The 17,505-nt window shown below is 44.5% G+C and overlaps 1 protein-coding gene across 3 annotated transcripts in view; it reads right to left on the bottom strand.

Moving 5' to 3' along the window:
• Positions 1–1,441: 1,441 nt before the first annotated feature.
• Positions 1,442–17,505, bottom strand: part of ZNF777 (zinc finger protein 777) — a 28,116-nt gene continuing 12,052 nt past the window's right edge. Inside the window, exons 5-6 of one of the 3 annotated variants that reach the window (XM_069461328.1) lie at positions 6,056–6,307; positions 1,442–3,023 (exon numbers count right to left, since the gene is read on the bottom strand). In XM_069461328.1, coding sequence (XP_069317429.1) covers positions 1,867–3,023; positions 6,056–6,307 — 1,409 coding nt within the window. In that variant the 3' untranslated portion in view covers positions 1,442–1,866. Of the gene's footprint in view, positions 3,027–6,055; positions 6,308–17,505 lie in introns of all 3 variants that reach the window. The other 2 variants (XM_069461327.1, XM_069461326.1) reach the window with 2 other exon arrangements.

The raw sequence follows: 17,505 nt of genomic DNA on the forward strand, positions 1-17,505 counted from the left end.
CTACACAAGCCCTTCAGTGGGTTTAATCCATCACTGCTTCCTAATCATAAGTGGAGCCTACTTCCCACACTTTTGCTTTTACAACTACCCCCACCAAGAAAGCCCTCCTCATTTTTCTCATCTATGGAAATCCTCCTCATCCCACAGCCCCAGCTGAGATTCCACCTCCTTGGGGAAGCCATTCTCGACTCTTGCAGGCCGCCTCCACATCGCACGCTGTGCTTGCTGCAGCTACAGCGCCTACCTGCTCCCGTACCTGCCCCAGCTCTCCAGCTAGTGCTGGAGGTCTCCTCGGGACTGGCCTCCCCTCCAGCCCTTCATGCCAGCCCAGGCCTCTGCTCCCTGCTCTGGCTGCCATCCCTCATGTCCTACCATCAATTTAGAAAATTTCAGCACAAGTTACATCCTTTCAAATGTGAGCTCTTGGGCCATCACTTCCCCTCTCTCTGTGCATCAGTTTATGCATTTTTTATAAAGGAGAAGGAGCTGACGTCTCTGTGGTCCCCTGAAAGTAAAAAACGTATCACCTTCTCCCTCCAAATCCCCTTCTTTGAACCCCCTTCTATAATATTAATAGCATCGCACCAAGACTCACAGGCCCAGCTTCAGCAGCGCCCTCCTCAGGCCAGTCTCTGCCTTCAGCAAAGCGCAGCCTCCCAGTGTACGTGGCTGAGATCGAACTCCGCTAGCCGCCGTGAATTGTCCCTTCAAATGGCCTGAATTCTCTCTGGGTCATTGCCAAGCCTAGCAGCAGAGTGAGAGTAAATCGCTCCGCAGGCAGCGTAATGTGCCTGCGTTTCTCTTTCTATATGAGAGAGAAAGCTAGAGAGTGATCGGAAATGAGTGAATTACCTAGAAAAACTAGGGTTTGTTAGCGCATTCAACATGTCTAGAGAGTAGCTTTGGTGCAACATTCACGTAAATGTTCTCACGGGTGCCTTTTGTGGCTTCCCCAAAGATTGGCAACCAGGGGCCCTCTGCAGCCCCTTCCCTAGGCCCTCCGGCCAGCCCACTCCTTCACCAGCTGCACTTCTAGCTGGACAGGAAAACCTGGGCCCTGAGGGAGGTGTCCAGCTTTTGCTCTCGGTCCTTCTTTCCGGCTAATTCCCAAACTGCCCCTGTCCCTGTCCATGCTAGTCCACTGGGCCCGATTCCGTCCTGAACCCCGCCGTCCTCAGGGCTCCAGGCACACTCGATGGTCTGCAGCCAGGAGCTTCCACCCTTCCTTAGACTCGTTACTACTCAGGTGGTCAGTCCCGTCTCTCCTTTTCGATTTTATGATGGGCGGGATCGGCGTCTCCTTCACCACCCAACACGGGGAGTGAGCCCTGAAAGGGATCCAAATAGAGCCTGTCAACTGACACTAGCACATGTCCCTCGGGTTACCTTCTCAACCCCTCCCCTTCAAAACCAAACAAAAACGGCAAACAGGAAACGCTCGTCTTTTAAAAATTACTCTATTATTATCAAATAGAACCACAGTATCCAAAAGGTAATTATAAAGTTCTATCCCCAGCTAAATGGCCCTGTACCGCCCCTCCGAGTGGCCGGCGGCCAAATCACTCCCCCCGTGCTGATTGGTTTCATCCATTTTATTGTCAAGGAAATTAACAGCCCGAAGGGGTTCCCCAGGTCCGCGCCCTCCCCCCTGGGGCCCCGGGGAAACGCGGCAGCAAGCGACCTGGTCTCACTACCCCCGTGTCCTTGGGAGGAGGGACGAAAGGAGAGGGGGGCTCACAGCAAAGGGGCTGGGGGGGCGCCCCGCCCCCGCCCGCTGGGCTCGGGCCTGACGCGGCCGAGGCAGGTGTCCGGGGTGAGGGGGCGCGGCCCGCGCACCTGGCGGGGCGGCGGCGGCGGGGCGCGCGCTCACTCGCCCGTGTGGGTCCGCAGGTGGTACTTGAGCGACTGCTTGTAGCGGAAGCACTTGGCGCAGTGCGTGCAGGGGTAGGGCCGCTCGCCCGTGTGCGCGCGCTGGTGCTCCAGCAGGTGGTGCTTCTGCGTGAAGCGCTTGCCGCACTCGGCGCAGTGGTAGGGCCGCTCGCCCGTGTGGATGCGCCTGTGCTCCAGCAGGTGGTGCTTGCGGATGAAGCTCTTGCCGCACTCGGGGCAGGCGTGTGGCCGCTCGCGCGAGTGCACGCGGCAGTGGTTGGTGAGCTTGGACTTCTCGCTGAAGCTCTTCTCGCACTCGGGGCACTTGAAGGGCCGCTCGCCCGTGTGAGTCCGCTGGTGGCGCAGCAGGTGCGACGGGCGGCTGAAGCTCTTGCCGCACAGGCTGCAGATGAAGGAGACCTCGTGCTTGCCCGCGTGCACGCGCTGGTGGATGACCAGGCTTATGTGCAGGCGGAAGCTCTTCTTGCATTCGGGACACGTGTACGGCCGCTCGCCCGTGTGTGTGATCTGGTGCTTGGTCAGGCTCGACTTGTGGCTGAAGCTGCTGTCGCACTCGGGGCACTTGTAGGGCTTGGGGCCGCCACCGCCGCTGCCCGAGCTGGGCGACTTGGGGCGCGGCTTGAGCGCGTGCTTGGGGTTGAAGGCGGGCCCGCGCTCCGGCGAGGCGTAGCCGCCGCGCACGCGGTGGATGCGCTGGTGCAGCGTGAGCTGCTGCTTGTGCCGGAAGCTGATCTCGCACTCTGCGCACTCGTAGGGCCCCTCCTTGATGTGGTTGCGCTGGTGGATGATGAGGTTGATCTTCAGCCGGAAGCTCTTGCCGCACTCCATGCAGGTGAACGGCCGCTCGCCGCGCCGGTTCCGCTGCTGCTGGCTCGAGGCTCCGCGGTTCTCGCTCAGGTGCCGCTCGCCATGTGTGGGAGGCGCCAGCCTCTTCACCGCGGGGTTTCCCAGCTGCAGGGGCGGCGGGCTCTCCTCGCCCTCAGGGGACATCTCCCCGGGCAGTGAGGACTGGTACATGCTGGCCTCATATCTCCCAGACAGCTGCCCGAGGGACTGCAGGTGCTGCGGCAGCTCATCTTCCTCCTCCTCTTCCTCCTCCTCATCTTGTTCCTCTGTCTTTATCACGATTCCTTCTGCTCCAGGGACAGAGAGAGAGAGAGAGACATTAGATGTTGCCTAGTGCCCCTAACCTGGAGTTACAGCAGCGCATCACCCTCACCAACAAACACTGCATTGTTGGCCCAAATTCCTTCTTTTGGGAAAATACTCCTCTCCCTGCGGCCCGTCGTTCCCACACCCACGGGGCTGGACGTGCAAGCCAGGCTGGCCTTGGTGTTTGGTTCAGGAATGAGCCCAGACTTCAAATGGTCACTCAGAGCCCTCTCTTGGAATTCTGTGCGGAGGACACAGGGCAGATTGATTCTTGGCAGTCACGATGGGAAGGTGCTCGCGGAGTCGTACTCCGCAGGCAAGAAAGCAAGCAACACACGAGCCACCATGGGAGCGCTCAGATCCAGCTGCGCCTGAGGTTGGCATAGTCATGATCCTACCAATTATTTAACTGATAAACACCCCTTTGCCATTTAGGCTACTTTGAGAGTTGGGTTTCTACCAGCTGTACAAAGGGTCTTGACTCAGAAAGTTCTCAGTCATTTCCCCTCTAAAGACTCCTCTGCCTGAACTCTGCTAACTGGTCTTCTACTTTCCTGAACCCACTGGAGATCTCCCCTCACAGAGCCTTTATTCTCCCTCCTCCAGAAATCTTCCCTCTTCTCCAAGTCTCCATGTCTGCCTTGATGATCCCAGCCCATAGCACTCAAGCCTCCTCTGAGCCCACAGTAGCGGGGGCTCCTCCCGAGAGTTAGGAACTCAGCCTTCTCCTGTCACATCTCATGGATGGATGACTCACCGACACAGGCAGGCCCTACCAGCCTTGAAGCTGGATCAGGTGGTTTTTCTGAGTCTTTCCCACAAGCTCTGGTGTGTAGTGCCACCCACAGCCTAGCTGATGGATGCCCACCCTCCCTCTCCCCAGCCCGCCACCCTCTAGCCTGGCCCTTTAAGGCCCAAACAACGACAAGTTCTACAGTGAACCATGAGAATGCAAGTCTTAGAGAAAACGAGTGGCCACCGGCTCCTGAGTTTTCTCAAATGCCTTGTATTTATTTGGCACTCACTAAATACTGTTAATTGGGGAGTGCTATTTTTAGTCACTGTGTGCCATGAGAAAGTCACTCAACTTCTCTGAGCCCATCTTTGAGACACAGTAAGTTTGGACTTGCAGAATTCTTAAACAAGTCTTTTTTCAAAGCACTTTCACACTTGTTCTCTCTTTCCATGTGCACAATATCTTATAGGATAAGTCAAGTAAGAATGATCCCCATTTCAGAGAGGAAGCAGCCAAGCCCGGAGATAACAAGTGATGTTTCCAAATACAGTCAAGTCATAGGCCTTTTCAGAGGTACTTAGGGCCCATCCAGTCCACCCCTCAAGTGACAGCAGGGAAACTGAAGCTGGCAATGTTCAGGACTCCTAGGCTATGGCACTTTCTACTCCTCATCTAACGCCAGTAAACTACGGTGTTAAAATTAGGACACAGGTGTGCTGACTCAGTGCTGCCTCAGTAGTGTTAGGATTTTCAGCAGGAAGTGATCCTTGGAGCACGATGCCTAAGGGATCAAGGAGGAGGCAGCTGCAGAGGCTGGTAACTAGTTGCCCTAGTGCTTATCCTGAAAGTACAGTTATATATGAAAGGCAGAGGGGAAAATAGGACCCAAAAAGATCTAAACTCTCCTTGAACATCAAAGTTGCTTTTTTCTTAACAAAATGATAAAAATGAAACATTTGGCCCTAAATCAAGATTCAAAATTCCACAAACTACTGTTTAGTAGTTTTCTAAGGTTCTACTAGAATTAATGGGGAATGCTCAAATGGCAATCTGGAATTTATATTATGACACTCCCAATATAGTATATACTCAGAATTTGCCTTATCCCAATTCTTTTATGAAAGACAATGTGGTACGTTTGAAAGACTTCTGAAATACCATGCAGCGATTTAAAAATAAGAAGTTAGATCCACATCTTTGGACAAAGAAGGATGTCCATGACATTTTATTAAGTGCAAAAAGTCAAATTATAGAGGAATTATCTGCAGATAAAATGAAAAAAATTCAACTCAACATAATACTTAAAAAAACCTAGATAAATGGATATGGATACATTTCTAAATATAAAAAATAATATATAAATTTGTGATGGTTAATGACTAACACATAAACAAAACCCCAAGTGGATTCTACCAGATTTTCAAGGAACACACTTAATTCCTATCTTATACATTTTTTTTATAATATAGAACAAGAGCAAAAGCTGCCCAGTTCATTTGATAAGTCTAGTATAACACTGTTTCCAAAACCAGATGAGGATGATTTAAGAAAAGAAAATGCAGGTTCATGTTATATATGAACATAGTTGGAAAACTCCTGAGTAAAATGTTACCTAAGTCCAATTGTGTGTTCAAACAATATGCCATGATGATCAAGTAGGGCTTTTCCTAGGACTGCAGGAAGAGTTCAACACTGGAAAATGTATCACCAAATCAGTCCTGGGATGAGGACACAGTGAACCCACTTCCCGACTGTTCTCAAAGTCACAGGGAGCAAGAGTGAGCAGAAGGCTCACTCACACGGAGCCTTTATAACTAAACAAAAATGATGACTAGGTTCTACCAGAGAAAGCCAATACCGTAGTCATTTTAAAAACATGCTCCCCAGGGCAGAAATCTTCAAGTTAGTTGAGACTGGTAATATGACGTGTGGCAATAGAGGACACGCAGGGAGAGGGGAGCTCTAGCTTTGCCACGTCTATGTGGCCTTGGACATTTTACTTCTGCCTGTAGAATGTGGGGTTTGGACAGATGATCTCCAAGGTCCCAGTGAGTCCTGTCTGAACCAGTTTTTGGATGTAACACTCTTTCCTAGCCCAGAGACAGATTCTTAGAGATGGAGAGCAGGAAACCTACACCAGAGGTCGTACTTGGGGTTCTTTCACACCTGTCATCTGCTCAGCCTCCAACGACCTCTGAAGGAACCACAGCTTTCCCGTGAGGCAGGTGCCTCCCAGGGGCCGAATGGCAGTGGCACTGCCCCCACCCCCACACTTACCTGTGCAGCTTCTCTGCTGCACCAGCATCTGCTTGAGTTCGCTGAACTCGCTGGATCCTTCCGTAGACTCCTCCAGCACGTTCTCCTGCTCCTGCATGTCCAGGTCTGGCTGTTCCCCACAGGGGTCACCCAGCTCCGAGTCCTGAAAGCCGTGTTCTTCCACCTGTCCCATCAGAGGCTCGGGTGTCTCCAAACTCTCCGAGCCCTCGTCGTTGGTCTGCACCTCGATCTTAATCACGATCCCGTCGTGTGCTGAGGGGAGGGAAGGGAGAAGAGTCCAGAACACATTCATGCCACCCGCCCAGATTTCTGCAGCCTTAGAATTTACATTTCAATAATTCTAATTTGGGGGAGCCTAAAGAAATGTAATATTGAGTTGGCAGTGAGTACACATAGAATTTTCTGGACACTTTGTAGCTTTCTTTGAACACCAACCCAAACTGGAATCAAGTTAAAATAGATGCAAAGTTTGTTTTCCACGAGCCCCACAATTTTTTAAAAATATCCATCATTGTCAGGGTTTATTTTAAAGAGGCCCTCATTCCCCTTCCCCGTTAGGACAGGCAACTGGTACAATCGACACAGTTTCTCACTCACAATGAAGGTGAAAGAAGAAAAGGCGGCTCCCCCTTCCCCACTCTCCCTTTGGCTCCAGCCCCAAGGTGTCCGACAGACAGACCCACATTTCCAAGCTCACATGCATGTACCGTAGGAGTGTTTGGGTTCGTTTTTAGTTAAGCAGCATCCTGTTACACACATTGCCCTGAATTCATGTGTTTTTTAGGTTGCCTATAGGTCTGTAGGTTAATTTCAAATGCATCCTTACACACATAGGCATCATTTTACATAATGGGATCATAACACACATTTTTTGTTTTTAGTGCAGTATTTTTTTTTTTCTTTTAATTTCCTTCCCTTTCCCTCACTTCCCATTTCATGCTATCACCTCCCAGGTAACTCCCATAATCAAGCAGGATTTTTCTTCATGCTTATGTAGTTACTCATAACAATACATATGCACTTACATGTCTTTATTTTCTGGCCATTGTTGGTGTTAAAAAATAAAATTGCCTATGTCCTTCTTCTACATTTCTTTTCTCACTCAAATACCTTGTGGAAATCTCTTCAAACCAATTTCTATAGTGCTAACATGTTCTTTTTAAATGTTGCGTGTATTCCATCATGAGGCTAATGTTGCAATTTATTCATTCTTTCTCTAATGGAAGAACATTTACTTTTTGTTCCCAGTCCTTTGCTATGGTGAACAATACTGCAATAAACATTTATTTATATCTCTAACCACAAAATAGTGGTATGAGATCCCAGGAGTGGGACTGCAGAGTCAGGTGGCGTATATAGTTTTAATTTTGACAAATGTCATCAGGCTGCTTTTCAACAACGCTGTGACAATTCACATTTCCACCAGCCTGCATACGAGTATCTTTTTTCCCACATCCCTGCCAGTAGCAGACACTTTTGCTCTTTTTAATTTTCTTCTGTCAGATGGGTATAAAGTGATAACTTACTGATACTTTAATTCCACTTCTCTGACAGAGTAAGTCTGCATATGATTTTCTCTATTTATTGGCCTTTTAGATTTAATTTTGTGTGAACTGTGTAAGCACATCTTTGGGCTCAATTCCAATCAGGTTGTCTTTTCTTATCGATTTGCAAGCATTCTTTGATTTTTGTATTAAAGATAATCCATTGTATCTTATCTGGATTTCAAATATTTCCCCCCAAAAATCTGTCATTTGCCTGTTATCTTTATGTGTGGCACCCTTTGCGTACATGAAAGTTGTCGGTGGCTTTTAAAAGGTTTCCGTGTGGTCAGGTGTGTCCCTGCTTCTTATGGCTCCCAAGTTTTCTGTCTTAGCTAAGAAAGTCTTCTCTGGTCCTAGCTGGTCCATCTGGTCTCCTAGATTGCATCCCATGGTTTTTATTGTCTTACTAACATTTAGGTCTTTAATCCACTTGAAATTTATTTTTATTTTATGTATGCTGTGAGGTAAGGATTCAACTTTATATTATTGCATATGGATTGACTTGTGCAAGTGTAAAACCCCCTTACAGGTTGAAAATCACTTCCTTAGTTGAGGAAATGTGTAATGCATAAATATATTCATGCATTCACTGATTGGTTATTAACAGATAATTTACTGGGCACCAATAATATGTTATGGGGTATTCTAATGCTTGGGATACTATCAGTGAACAAAACACATACCTTACATAGGGCAATAAACACAATAAATAAATTGCATTGTATGTCAGAAGGCAATAAGTGCTGTGGGAAAAAAACAAACCCCGGGCAGGTGCGGTGGCTCAAGCCTCTAATACTTGTACTCTGGGAGGCTGGGGCGGGAGGATCACTTGAACTCAGGAGTTCAGAGACCAGCCTGAGCAAAAGCAAGACCCCAACTCCACTGAAAATAGACAAATTACTCAGGCATCGTGATGTGTGCCTATAGTCCTAGCTACAGGAGACTGAGGCAGGAGCATCACTTGAGCCTGGAGTTTGAAGTTGCAGTGAGCTAATGATGACACTGCACTCTACCCAGGTGACAGAGCAAGACTCTGCCTCATTAAAAAAAAAAAAAAAGAACCGCCCCCCCCCCCCCCCCCCCAAGACAAATGAATGAAGCAGCTGCAGTCCTGCCCTGGTAAAGCTACTCAGGTTCTCCTGCCAAATCTCCCCATCCAAAGCAAACACCCCACTTAGGAACCAGATCACCTCGTCAGGCTAAACACTGCTGCTACTGACCCAAAGCTGGGTGCTTTCTGATGCTTGGCCATCCTTTGATTCCTCTCTGATTGGCCAACTCAACTCTGTGGAGCTAGACGGAATATAAAGCAGCTCTGATGTTCCCATGTTGCACCCCCACAACCTTAAGTGCAGACCTTTGCTACTTTCCCTCCGACTGAGGGAGTCTCCCACTCTTGCTCTCCAAAGATATCTGTATCCTATTCTTTACTAAAAGGAAAAGAAAAAAAAGTCACCCACATTTATAGCCTTGACTTCCTCCTGCGCTAGCTCGAAGTTACCATCTTCACCTCCCTTGCCCTCCAATCTCAGGAAAAGCAGTGTCCCTCTTCTCTCCTCCTATAACCGAAATCCTCTGCTTCTTTCCTTAACCCTGCCCGTACTTTTCTCCCTGGAACTCTGCTCGCTAGTTGTGCCCTTTTCTCCTTTATCTTCAATCCTTGTCTCTGCTTCTTCCACAAACACAACCATGACTCCGGCATCAGAAAAATTCTTCCCTCACTTCACAGACTCCTTAAAATATTTTGTTTGCCTGTACCTTAAAATAATTTTTCAAACGATGTACTCCTTTTCACCTTCTTGAATAAATATATCAAATGCATCAGTAACTGCAAAAGACGTAATTTATGAAGTATTGTAAATATTGATATTTTGAAATAAACTTTTCCATCACCCTTTAATGTCACCAATGGAATCTGAGAACCCTAGCAATTTTAAACCCACCATTATTCACTTAGAAAATACATGAACAAGTTCTTCTTTGATAGTTGGAATTTTTATACCATTCCTTTTCACCTTGAACTTCTATTTCCATTCCTACTTTGCCCACAGAATTTTATCCTAATAGAACATATTTTTATGCTTAGAAGCCTTTTACTGATCACTTCATCTACCAGTCTGCCACAAAAATGTGTAAGTAAATTGAAAGTTTAATTTCGTTTTCATTTTTTTTTTTTTAATTTTTAATGCCAAGATGTATTTTCCCACATGAACTCATCGGAGACATCCAGGCCCCGCTTAAATGGAATATAGGAGGGACAGCATCCTGGCCGTGCAAAGCAATCATTTTTTTTAGGCTTTTATGTGAGGATTATATTCTGCTGATCAACCCCCACATATTCAGATTTTGTATCTAGCAAAGACAGTGCCTGGCACGTCAGCTTTGCAGTTGTAATGAATCGTTTTCGCGGGGAAGTGACCAGGCTTTGGCTTCAGCACAACCATTTGCATGTCTCCGGGTGTCACATGGTACCAATTTCTAAATAAAATCATTTCTACCAAGCCCCTCGCGTGAGCCGTGCCCTGTGGGTCTCCAAAGTGACGTCTGCTGTGCGGGTCCAGGTGGTTTCCTTTGTGGCCAAAGACTCCCTTACAGGGCACACGTATTCCCATCCATGGCGGCACAGAAGCCCCAGTCTTCTAGACTCGTGTCTAGTTTAGGCCCCCCAGGAGGAGAGAAGCCCCCAAACTCCCAGACCACGTGAACCGGCAGATTTGCTCTGCAGCTGCAGGACTGCTCGTTTCTGGTGACGGTTGTGAATGGCCTAAGATGTCACAGCTGGTTCATCGTGGCCACTCCACCTCCCTAGCCTCGGTGTCCACGTAACCCCACACCTACCCTCCTCTCTGTCCACGTGACCCAGCACCTCCCCTCCTTGGTGCTCACGTGACCAAGCACCTTCCCTCCGCCGTGTCCACGTGACGAAGGCTGCTTTCATTTCTAATAACCACAGGGTTCCAAGTGTTCATTCTTTCCTGGCTTAAGTTATCCTTAGTGATTATTACTATAGAATGATAAACAATTATCCAAAACAGAAAACAAAAAACTTTTGGAAATGTATCTCTTACAAGGATGAATAGAAAATATTTTCCAATTAGTTCACTTATCTGAGGATGAATATTCTTACTGTAGAATGAGACAATTCAGAATCAGTTTTAGTCTATTCTTCATTTTTGTAAATGAAACCTCATTTACACTGGGAAACCTCATTTACATAAATAGGTAAATGAGCTGGAAGGAGCTTTGTTATAGCTTGATTCTCTGAACTTCTGAATTATATGCCACAAAATCACATGGTTAACATATCATCAAAAATTGTTTTTTTTCTGCCCTAGGGCTACGGCCAAAAAAATTGCTTTTAATAACCTATTAGCTCACTTGATTAGGTTGTCTTCAATTTTGTTGAAAGCTAAATATTGCAAACAACCTAACTTGCAAAAGAATTTGCCATTCAGTCCCAGAGCAATGTGCTTCTTGGACATGTACCCCAACATTCCGGATTATCTGTTTGGTGACCCAGGGGGCCCTATGCCTGGGAGAAATGCTCCACAGTAAGACAGGGATGGGCAGGGGGTGCCTTTTTTTTTTTTTTTTTTTTTTTTTAAATCTTGAGAGATGTAGGAGATGAGGGCCCACATTTCAGGGACCCCATGTGTTGTGTGCTCCCGGCTGATCAGTTTTATAAATGAAAATAGATGGACTAAGGACCTGGAAATTGCACCCTCAAAGCCATCTGCGTTGTGCCCCTCCTGGAGAGTCTCCTTGTCTCCTAAGAGTATGGGTACCCCAGCCTGAAGACCAGTGCCTTTAAACACCTTTAACTGCAAGACCCCACTCAAATGCATGCTGCTCCACTAGGCTTCTTGCAGTACTCTCAGCTGAACATGTGCCACGGAACCCCCAGCACTTTCCTGCTCTGCTCTGTGGGGCTTAACTCTCTCTGCCTTGAGACGCACTATTCACACACTTTCATGCCACCCCACCTCATTAGGCAGTAGGGAAGCCAGTGTTTCTCATCGAAAAGGTCTCCCCACCCCAAACAACTTCTCAAAGAGTACTGACAACCAAACTCCATTTATAAGACACACTGTGAGAATATAGTGTATGACCAAAGGTAACATCTCAAACCAGTAGAAAAACGTTTTAAATAAATGGAGACAATAGGTTTCCTGACTGGAAGTGGGAAAAGCTACCTTCATATGTTTCACATCAAAATAAACTCCTGATGTGGCCGGGTGTCATGGCTCACGCCTGTAATCCTAGCACTCTGGGAGACCGAGGTGGGAGCATCTCTTGAGCTCAGGAGTTCAAGACCAGCCTGACCAAGAGTGGGACCCCATTTCTACTATAAATAGAAAAAATTAGCTGGCTGTGGTGGCGTGTGCCTGTAGTCCCAGCTACTCAGGAGGCTGAGGCTGGAGGATAGCTTGAGCCCAGGAGTTTGAGGGATGCTGTGAGTGAGGTTGACGCATGGCACTCACTCTAGCCTGGGCAACAGAGCAAGACTCTGTCTCAAAACAAACAAACAAAAAACTCCTGATGAACAAAAAATTTAGATATAAATAACGAAATCATACTAGTACTGGAAACCCAGGTACATAAGTTTTACAACTTTGAGCTGAGGGGCAGGCTATTCCTAGACCTCTGGGACCCTCAAATATCCCTTCTAGAGGCTGTCTGGTCGTTTATACCAAACATATTGAATATGCCCAATCTGTATCAACTATATCTTTTTGCTATAAATTGTTCTGAAAGGATTTGTAGCTTGCTTTGACATCAATTGGCTGTTAAGAAATGTACTTATATATTCGTAAGGGATAAAAAAAAAAAAGAAATGTACTTAATCTGTGATTGGTTTTTAATTTCTATAATCACACTTATTCTAAGGTCTCTTGTGAGATGGAAAAAAATCTCCTACAAATTGTTTTCAAATATATTAAATGTTTGTGAAGACTGAATTTAATAATTAATGAAGCTTATCAGCTTCATTAATGCTATATTTGTAGACATTTAGTTAAACATTAAATTATTTACATTTAGTAATTTTCTTTTTGGTTTATTGGGCAAAAAATATTTTGTTTTAGGTTTCAAATATTTTCATAGATTTCTGAGAATCTCTCAGGCCCAAGGCCTATGATCACAGTGTTTACTGAATAAAATAGCCTGAGTAAATATTTCTACTATATGAAACTCAGACACCATAAAGAAAATGACTAATAAATCTGAATACAGAGAAACTTAAAATTGATAAATTTGAACATATAAAAATTTAAAACTACTATACCACACAAAGACTATATAGAAAAGTAAACAACAAACTGGGAAAAATATTTGCTTACCTATTACAGACAAGAGCTAATACCCTTAATAGTTAAAAAGCTTTTACAAATCAATGATAAAAAGATGAATAATCCAAAAAAATAAAAAGAAAATTCACAAAATAAGACATACTAGTAAACAATAAAGGTATGAAAATATGCTCAAAATCACCCTTATAGAAAGTCAAATAAAAACTTCAAAATATTGTTTTCTCTACCCATCACTTTGGCAAATACTAAAAAGATAAATAGTACCTACTATTTTCATGGGTGTGTGGAAATAAATATATTCTCATGCTCAGATGAAGGCGTATAAATCGGCACAATTGTTTTGAAGGGCATTTGCCAGCATCTATTAAATTTTTAAGTGGGTATATCCTTTCACCCAGAAAATCCATTCCTAAAAAGTTTCAGACAAGTGCACAAAAATCTATTTATAAGGATTGTTACTGAAGCACTGAAACTTGTGAACACCCTGAAAGTACATCAATGGGAGAGTATTTAAATAAATTATGAAATCAATACACAAAATACTATAGTCTGCTATTAAAAAGAACAAGGTAGACGTATATGCCAACGTGTAAAGAAAACATATATTACTGAAAAAAGCAACTTGCCAAACAATGTACTTCTATATTATTTGAATTGTCTTACAATGACAATGTATTTATGTATTACTTATATAATTAAGACTATATGTGTGCACATAAAATTGGAAGGATAAACTGTTGACTCTTGAGAAAATTATATAGAGCTTTCATTCTGCATTTTTTTCCCTTTGAAATTAAAAACCAGTGTTGCCACATTAATCTTCTCAACCAGCTCAAAGCGAATAAATATTGGTTAACACTGGCTTTCCAACCTCATGGCTATACTTTGTTAGGTTTTTAAAATTTGGTATGTGAATATTTAAATCTTTTTTTATTTTTAAGTTTCATATGCATATAGGCTACAGGGTTGAACGGTTCTTCAAAACCTGTTTTTAAAAGCTCTTTCCACCCCTCACCCCTCATTTCCTGCTCCCCGAGGCAATCACTTCCAACTCCTCCGTAACTCTGAGTAACATACTTGTATTGCTACTCCTCGAGTTTTCAATTTTAAGCATTATCTATTGATTTCCAAGACATGAAGGTCAGGACCATCTCTTCCAAATCCCTGATCCTACCAATACAGTTTCATTGTATCAATAACTTTAGTTGGATCAATATTGCGTATTTACATTACTAGATTATATAAATGTTATTTATAATTAAACTATGTTGTATATGGTAAGTACTTTCCTATGCCTGAAAACTATTTTGCTTTTCCTGGAGCTAATGTTTTCTTTTGCTTAGCTTACTGTTAATTATCACGAACTCAGCTCCAAACTTTCCCCTGATCCTTCTGTATATCTCTTCTCCCCAAACATTCAAACATATTGGGTATTTGTCAATTTTGTCTAGTTGAAGAAAAATTTCTGGAACCTTCTGCTGTGCCCCAATCTAGACTGGCTGCCTCTGGGTGCACAGCTGTCTTCCTATGATGCCCCTGGTGGTCTCCCTGCGAGTCCCTTCAGTTTTCTCTTTCATTGAGGTTCCTAACACCTCTTTCTTGCTTTATTTCCTCATTTTGGCAAAGCTCCTCCCCCCAGCTTGAGAAAGGATTCATGGAGAGCTTGAACATCTCAAAATGTCTCCATTTCAGTTTCATATTTAATTAAAATAGTTTGGCTGGATATCGAATTGTAGGGTAGAAAATATTTTCACCCAGAATTTAAAGGGCATTGCTCTACTATCTTCCAGCTTCCAATGTTGTTGAAAAGTCTGAGGACATTCTAATTCTTGTTTCTTTGTATGAACCTGTTTTTCCTCTCTGGAAGCTTATAGCATCTCCTCAGTCCTCATTTGCTCTGAAATTTTGTGCTGAAGTGTCTAAAGTGTAGGTCTATATTCATCTAGTATTCTGGGCAATTGGTGGGCTCTTTCAATCTGGAAAACTAAGTCTTTAATTGTTGAGAATTTTTCTTGAATTATTGATAATTCCCACCTCTGCTTTTGCTGTTCTTTTTTGCTGGATACTCTTATCTGGACGTTGGACTTCCATCCTTTAGTTTAGTTTTCCTAGTCTTTCCTTATTTTCTTTTTTGTCTTTTGACTTTATTTTCTGGGATGTGTGCTCAACTTTATCTTCCAACACTGCTATTGAGTTTTTAATTTGCATTATTATATTTTTAATTTCCAAGAATTCCTTTCTAATCTTTTTTAAAAAAATAGATATTATACTTTTATGTCACAAATGTATTTACTTCTTTTATCTAAGGATGTTATATATAAGTATGTATACATACTTTTTTCCCTCTCTGCATGGTTTCTGTTCCCCTAAATATATTTTTCCTGGTTTTAATTCTTTACTTATTTGTCTCTGTGCATGAGAGGTTTTTGCCAAATGTCTTGTGGTTCTTGGTTGTCCATGTAGACTTAAAAGCAGAACACTCAAAAAAGAATTGAGAGCTCACTGCATACGGATGGGGCTTTGCTAACTGTGAGTCTCCCAGTAGGATGCTTTGGACAGGTCATTTTGCTGGGCAATCTCCTGGGCTGGTCCCACAATCTCCAAGTGGGACTTCTAACGTCCTGCCCCAAGGGCTTAATCTTAGATATCAGCATCATTTTGGGAGTCAGTTTAGGGAAGAAAGCTATGGATCCCAACATCTGCCGTGTCCAGTCTCACTTATCTCCCTGTTTTCAGTTCGGTACCCCACCCTCAGTTGTGTCCAGTGTCCATGACTAGAGATCCTCTTTTCATCCTCTGCAGAGAATAAGCCTCAGTCACGGTCACGGAGCAGGGCTGGGGAGAGGCCAAATGCCAGCCGTAGGGACTGGGGGAGGGTAATGAGAAAAAAGGGGAGTGTTAAATTGCCTCTTTAAGAGACGTTCAACCAACCCTCTGTTTTTAGTCTCATTTTTACTCGCATTTCCAGCCTAGAGTCTCCAGTACTGCTAACTCCTGAGTCCTGAGCAGGGGTCGGGGTACGAACTGGGTTTCTTCTCAGCTTTCCCAGTACCAATTTCAGATTCAGCTCTCTGCATCGGTCAACACCCATCCACCTGCTTTTAGGATTCCCAAACTTTGTCACTGCTTCGCCTTGTCTATTCTTTTAAATAGTCCCTTCATTCTTGTTTTAGAAGCATTTGGGGAGGTAGGAATAAACACATGTTCAATCTGCCATCTCTAACTCAAAGTCTTTCATCATGCATTGGTTTTTTAAAAAAATATTTTTCCTGAATAAGAAATAATATATGTTCATGCCAGAAAATTTTATAAAAACATAGAGAATATGATTTTGGTATGTTTCCATGACCAGTTTTTTCTATCTTTTTGTTTACATCGTTGGCTTCATATTATATTTACATTTCCCATTTGTATGTCATTAATCTCCCCCGTCAATTGGACCATTCCCACTGACATTTCAAACAGGCTTTAGCAATCCCCACCTTAAGCAAACAAGACCCCCCCCATGTTTCCACTCCCCCTCACAGCCAAACTTCTAGCACTGACTGTCAACAGGTGCTGTCCCTACTTCCTCACCACTGATTATCTGTCTCCACCTCCACCATGCCACCACCATTTCTCAATTTGCAAACCCAATGACACTTTCCAGTCTCCGTGTTACTAAACTACACAGCAGGATTCAGCATTGTTGACCACACTCCCTCCTTCTGGAAACACTCTCATCTTGAAATACCCAATGAAGCACCATCCTAATTTTCCTACTATCTTCTTGGCCACTTTTTCAGTTTCCTTTGATTCCTCTGGTTCCTCCTTCTTTTTCAACATCCTACAACAGTGGTTTCCAACCCTGGATGCACCTGAGAATCACCGTGGACGCTTTTTAAAAAATACTAACACCTGGGCCCCACCCCAAACAATATATTCTAAACCTCTAACTCTGCCCCCAAAGTCAGGGCTCTGTAGGGCATGGCCTGTGTTCTCCTCTCCTCTCCCTCTATGGACTAAGTAAGCTAATTCAGTCTATGCTGCCAATGCCCAAATGTCCCCAGTCTCAGCTGCTTCATTAACACTTTCTCCTTGATGTCTCACAGGGATCTCAAACCTAATGTGTTCAAAATCGAATTCTCCTCATTTCTACTAATCTGAACCTCATGTTATCTGCCATCGACCCTGTTACTTAAGCCGGAGGCCTGAGAGTCATCCTTGGCACCCCCCCACCCCCGGGCTCCCTCCTAGTCAGCATCCAGCAATCACTGAGTCCTTTCTCATACTGCCAACATGTGTCCTGCAAACAGCCACTTCTCTCCTTGGCTGTGCCAAGGTCTCCTACCTAGAAGGCAAAAAGAACCTCCAACTGGACTTTCCCTCCAATTACTTCTCCTTGGAGCAGCAGGAATACTACTTTTTCTTTAGGTTTCCACTAGAAATTCCATGTCTTCCAAGCGGCCTTTTCTGACCTCCCAAACTCAAGAGCATCTCCCATGGTGTCTGGTAGTCTGGATGCTTTTGTCTCAGCTCTGTCACAGCTGGTGACTGTGCTTTTATGGAGGTGGGGTGTTTGGGTTGTTAACATCAGTCTCGCCACTGGAGTTAAGTC

The sequence above is a fragment of the Eulemur rufifrons genome, chromosome 29 (genome assembly GCF_041146395.1).
Source record: "Eulemur rufifrons isolate Redbay chromosome 29, OSU_ERuf_1, whole genome shotgun sequence".
Lineage (NCBI taxonomy): Eukaryota > Metazoa > Chordata > Mammalia > Primates > Lemuridae > Eulemur > Eulemur rufifrons.